This window comes from Arachis duranensis, chromosome 3 (assembly GCF_000817695.3).
Source record: "Arachis duranensis cultivar V14167 chromosome 3, aradu.V14167.gnm2.J7QH, whole genome shotgun sequence".
Lineage (NCBI taxonomy): Eukaryota > Viridiplantae > Streptophyta > Magnoliopsida > Fabales > Fabaceae > Arachis > Arachis duranensis.
The window spans coordinates 30,164,472-30,169,282 of NC_029774.3; the positions used below are offsets into that span (position 1 = coordinate 30,164,472).

Genomic DNA, 4,811 nt, shown 5'->3' on the forward strand with positions numbered 1-4,811 from the left:
TACAGCATCGTCTCATTCCCAAGAACTGATGATGACCACAGATTTCCCATGAAGAGCATTTAATTTATTTTGAACGGTGAGCCATATTAGAATTGAACTCAAACAGAAATGGCATTAACTTCGACTCAAACAGCTATGACATTAAAGTCCAATCTTGCAAACAATTTATCCAGCGGTGGACCTCATATGAAGCTTGCGAACCCAGCATCCAAAACATGGACATAGGTAGGGAGGTAGAAAACTAAAACACATTCCTGCATCTCATCTTCATTCTCTGAGTGAGTTCGCTTGGTTACACAAAAGTAGAAAAATCAAGCTACTATTCTTGATGGATGCTTTGTGGGACGTGGAAGACAAATTGAAGCTTTCAACACGAGGTGCTATCCTCCTACTAGCGTGTGCAAGCTTTGCAGTTTTGAGTATTTGCGCTGTCATTATTATGCTTAAACTGATGATGGCATGCAAGAATAACAAGATTGTTCACGAAGAGAGTGCTGTACATGAAAATGTGACTGAGCTGAAGACTACAACAACTATAAGATGGACAGAGTCACAGCATTGTGGGTGGATTTCGGTGAAGAGAGTGCTGATGGGGTCAGTGGTGTGGAGCAGGGCAAGCAAATGGGAGGAGAGGCAGAGGGGATCACCACTACTGCTTGGTGTTGATGAAAGTGGATGGCAAAGTCATAACTCAGCATCAGCAGTGTGGCAAAGACCGATCCTAAAAGGGGAGAAGTGTGAGCTACCAAGTTTCAGTGGACTCATTCTCTATGATGAGAAGGGAAGACTGCTTCGTGATTCTCATGAGATCCAAAACAATGGCAACCAGACTCCCATACAGGTAAACTTTAAACACATTACTTGTCAGTCTTATAAATAGGACATTATTATTACTCTCGCTCGGCCATTGTGAACTGTAGCCGGAAAAGTGGCCCGTGGCAGCAGTCCAGATAGTGTCTTAAAAACAGAAATGGATTAATTTTTCTAATGAAATGGAGGAATTTTTTAATATACAAAAGTACACGTAAATAAGTGGTATTTTATTTTTTGTGGAAACTCAAGTAAAGTCGACTTCACGTAAAGTTGATTTCTGAGATCCATTAGATTATTTGATTTATTTAACTAAATTTTCATCCAACAGGTCTCAGGTATCAACTTCACGTAAAATCGACTTCACCTGAGTTTTCACCTTTATTTTTGGAAAATAAATTTTTTTAATTTATAATTAAAAAAATTCTTATTAAATTTGACTTATTCCAGTGTAATAGTGTATTTTTGAAGACGATAATAATAGTTGTCATTGTTAAATATGACTTGTTTTTTAATTTATAATTAAAAAAATCTTTAAAGAAGTTATGGTTATTACGTGTGTATTTTTGTGTACTTTTATTTAGTGTTTGTAGATATATATGCTCTTTTGAAAACGATAACATGGATTAAAAACGTATATTTTAAAATTTTTAGAGAGGAGTTCGGAAGAGGGCACGAAAAACTCTATAATTTTTATAAAATTTACTAGGAGATACGGCAAATTTGCTAGTTTTTACAGAATTCATCGTAAGGTGTGACGAACTTGTCCAAATAACAACAAAAAAAAACGTGTATTGATAAATAAAATTTAAAAATAAATTTTAAAAAATAAATATTTTCATAATTTATATTAGAAAAAAAATCCTTTACCACAAAAAGAACAATGCATTTCTTAAAAGTTTTACGTCATTTTATGATGAATTCGCAATCAAGAGTAGCTGACAAGAACAAAGACAAAAATGACGGCGGCCATTTGGGATCTGTCAACAGAGGAGTGAATCTTAGCCCTATGCTTATAAACAATGCGTATGTCAATCAAAAGGAAAGAATTTTAAATTTAACGATAACTAAAAGCAAGCATAGAAAACACAAAACCAAAACCACAATTCCTCTCGGGTGTGTTTGTTTGACGAGAAAGTGGGAGAAGGGAGAGGAAGAAAAAAATGAGAGAAAAATAACTATATTTTTTATTATTTGATTCAAGAAAAAAATTAATAATGTAAAAAAGTAAGTAAAATCTACTAAAATTTTATTTTTTCTAACATTGAATAAAAAATGAGAGAAAAATATATCACCAATTAACATTCTAATAATAATGAAGCCTTAGTTACCCGCACCCCTTTAAAATTCTCGAGCTCTACCACTGTCGTTATTCTATCTTTGTAAAATAAACTACAAATGATGCTGTTTAATAATTCCACGCCCCATAACATAGAAAAAAGAGATTGTTAAGCTAAACATCCTTTAAAATTGAATGTCTTGTTGTCAAAGCAGAACGCTATTAGTCACCAAAAAAAAATAGTCACAAAAAAAAAAGCAGAACACTATTATTGATGAGATTAGCTTAGGGATGGTAATACTACTCGAACTCGCGGTACTCATTTGTTTCTATCCGCTTAGAGCAGATAATTACCCGTTTCGCATCGGAGCAGGTTTTTAACAGAACGAGTTCTTGGGAGGGACGGGACGGAGTCGAGTTTAGGTAATACCCATCCCTACCCGTCCCGCTATATATATAATTATATATAATTTTAATATATAATATGTATAATAACTTGTAAATAATTAATAATATTGTAGCATATTTAAATTTGTACTTTAATTTATATTATGTATATGATAATAGTTATATAAATTTTAAAATTTAATTTTATTTATTGAATTTTAATAATTATAAGGGCAGGTAGAGACGGGACAGGTACCCATAAAGACGGATTATGGTTCAATGTTTTACTACCCGCAGATAAAAACGAAGCGGGTTCTATGCAAGTTGTTATACAACGGGACGGGATTGGGTAGAGCAAAAACCTACCCCTACCCACCCCGTTGCCACCCCTAGATTAGCTAAACCCACTTAGCGTAGAGAACATAAAAAATAGAGAGGATTAAAGACCTAACTCGGCTTCTATTCATTTTCTTGAATGATAAGGGAGAAAATAGAGTTGGGACATTTCGGCCGCTAATAATATTATTTTGGAACAATACAAATTCTTTCTTATAAAACACATTAAATAGTAACGGAAAATTAATTTTGTGGGAGGAGATCTATTTGTAATTTGTGTATGTGGTTTTAACACTGAGAATGATTAAGTGGAGAATGATTATTATCGAAAGTAATGTCATAACAAGAAAAAGTAATTGCAATACAAAGATTTTTTAAAATAAAATATAGCATAGGCACAAAAAAATAAGAGAAGAGAATGATGATGTTTATATTGATGGTGTTGGTGTTTGTATTGATAGTAGTAGAAGAGACAATAATAATTACAAGATATGAAGTAATAGAGGTAAAAATTATAACAATGATGATAATGATGGATGTGGTAATAGCAGAAATAACTGGTTTAATTATTGAAAAGAATTTTGTAAATTTAAAATTTTTACAAATTACACATAAAATTTTGACAACATTAATTTCTATTAATATTTAGCAAATTTTTTAATAGATGAATTTATATTATCCCAAAATAATATTGTTGGAGTCGAAGCATTTTTTTTTTAAATTGTCTTGACTTTCAAAAAAATAGATAAGAGTCAAATTGAATCTTTACTTGAATAAAGAGCAACTTAACTGCAAGAAAAGAAAAACTTAAGTCTCCACCAGATTTGAGTAGTGTTTGATTTTGAAATGCTAACCCTAAAATTGTTTTAAGTGAGTGGGTCTTCACAATGTTTATATTTTGGTTCTAGGACTTCAATTGTGCGTTTTAGTTTAAATTTAATATTTAATAGTTGAGTCTATTATAATATTTTATATCTTTAATTAGAATTTTCTTTGTCTCTATTTTCATGTACTACATTCAATTTAATTTGATTCACATAATTAATTATGATTTTTTTATTATTTTCATGTAGTATATTTAATTTATGTAATTTAAAATTTACATTGAAATATATATAGTTAAACTGATTAAATATTTAAATCGATCGACTAATAGTTAGAATGGTTTAATGACTTCAATTTTTAAAAATTTGACATATGTAGAATGCAGAAATTCCATATCTTTCCACTTGAAATTTAAATCATGTTCTTGTCTTATTTTCATCCAAAATATTCTCGCAAACCTCACAAACGTAATTTCTTGACTACTTTTCTTCCTAGTACTATTTAGAAATGTGCAACACATTTCAACAATTTCTAACTTCGATTCCGCTCAAATTTCTTGCAGGAAAAAATAAATTCTACAGGGAGCAAGACCCTTAAAGATTTGCTATCGTAGTAATTGTGTTATTCAATGTAACAGTTTTTTGTAAGATACGAGGACGGACAAAATTACAGAAATTAAGGCAGTCGAATAATAAGTTGATTTAGCTAGTTTAACTTTGTTCCATAATACGTGCTGATGTAATTTTCTTCTCGCGTGTATATATATAGATATATATGCCATCCTCATTAAAGACAACAAAAACAACATTTTTCAATGTAAGTTGTTTATTTAAACAAAGTTTAAAAAATACTTTAAAAAACATGGGTTAATAATAAAAGGTAAATTGTGAATAAAATTGAATTAACTAGTAAATTAGAAGATTTAAGAAAAAAAATAGACTTCTCTTCTGTTTGTGTTTTACTTTTGTTCTTCCTAAGGGCTTCATGGAAAAATAGAAATTTGTGTCATGTATTTTGAGTTGTTTTGGGAATGTATATAAATATATGTAAATCATATTCTCTGACTGGCCTTGGTTTTACAGGTCGAGCCCAAAGCTTGATATTTTGTACCTTTGATATTTTACTCCTTATGTACATATACTTTTACTTTTTTTCTGTTTAAGTTTCTATTACA

The 4,811-nt window shown here is 30.6% G+C and overlaps 1 protein-coding gene across 1 annotated transcript; it reads left to right on the forward strand.

Annotated features, from left to right (window-relative positions):
• The first annotated feature begins 136 nt into the window (after positions 1–136).
• On the forward strand, positions 137–4,511 carry LOC107478503 (uncharacterized). The gene is made up of 2 exons (XM_016098637.3): positions 137–841; positions 4,200–4,511. Exons 1-2 carry the CDS (start codon positions 329–331, stop codon positions 4,248–4,250), a joined length of 564 nt encoding a protein of 187 aa, XP_015954123.1. The 5' UTR covers positions 137–328; the 3' UTR covers positions 4,251–4,511.
• Positions 4,512–4,811: the final 300 nt, after the last annotated feature.

Coding starts and splice junctions, on each gene's coding strand:
- LOC107478503 (XM_016098637.3), top strand. CDS start 329: ATGGATGCTTTGTGGGACGTGGAAGACAAATTGAAGCTTTCAACACGA. Junction 842..4,199: donor GCAACCAGACTCCCATACAG/GTAAACTTTAAA, acceptor AATTTCTTGCAG/GAAAAAATAAATTCTACAGG.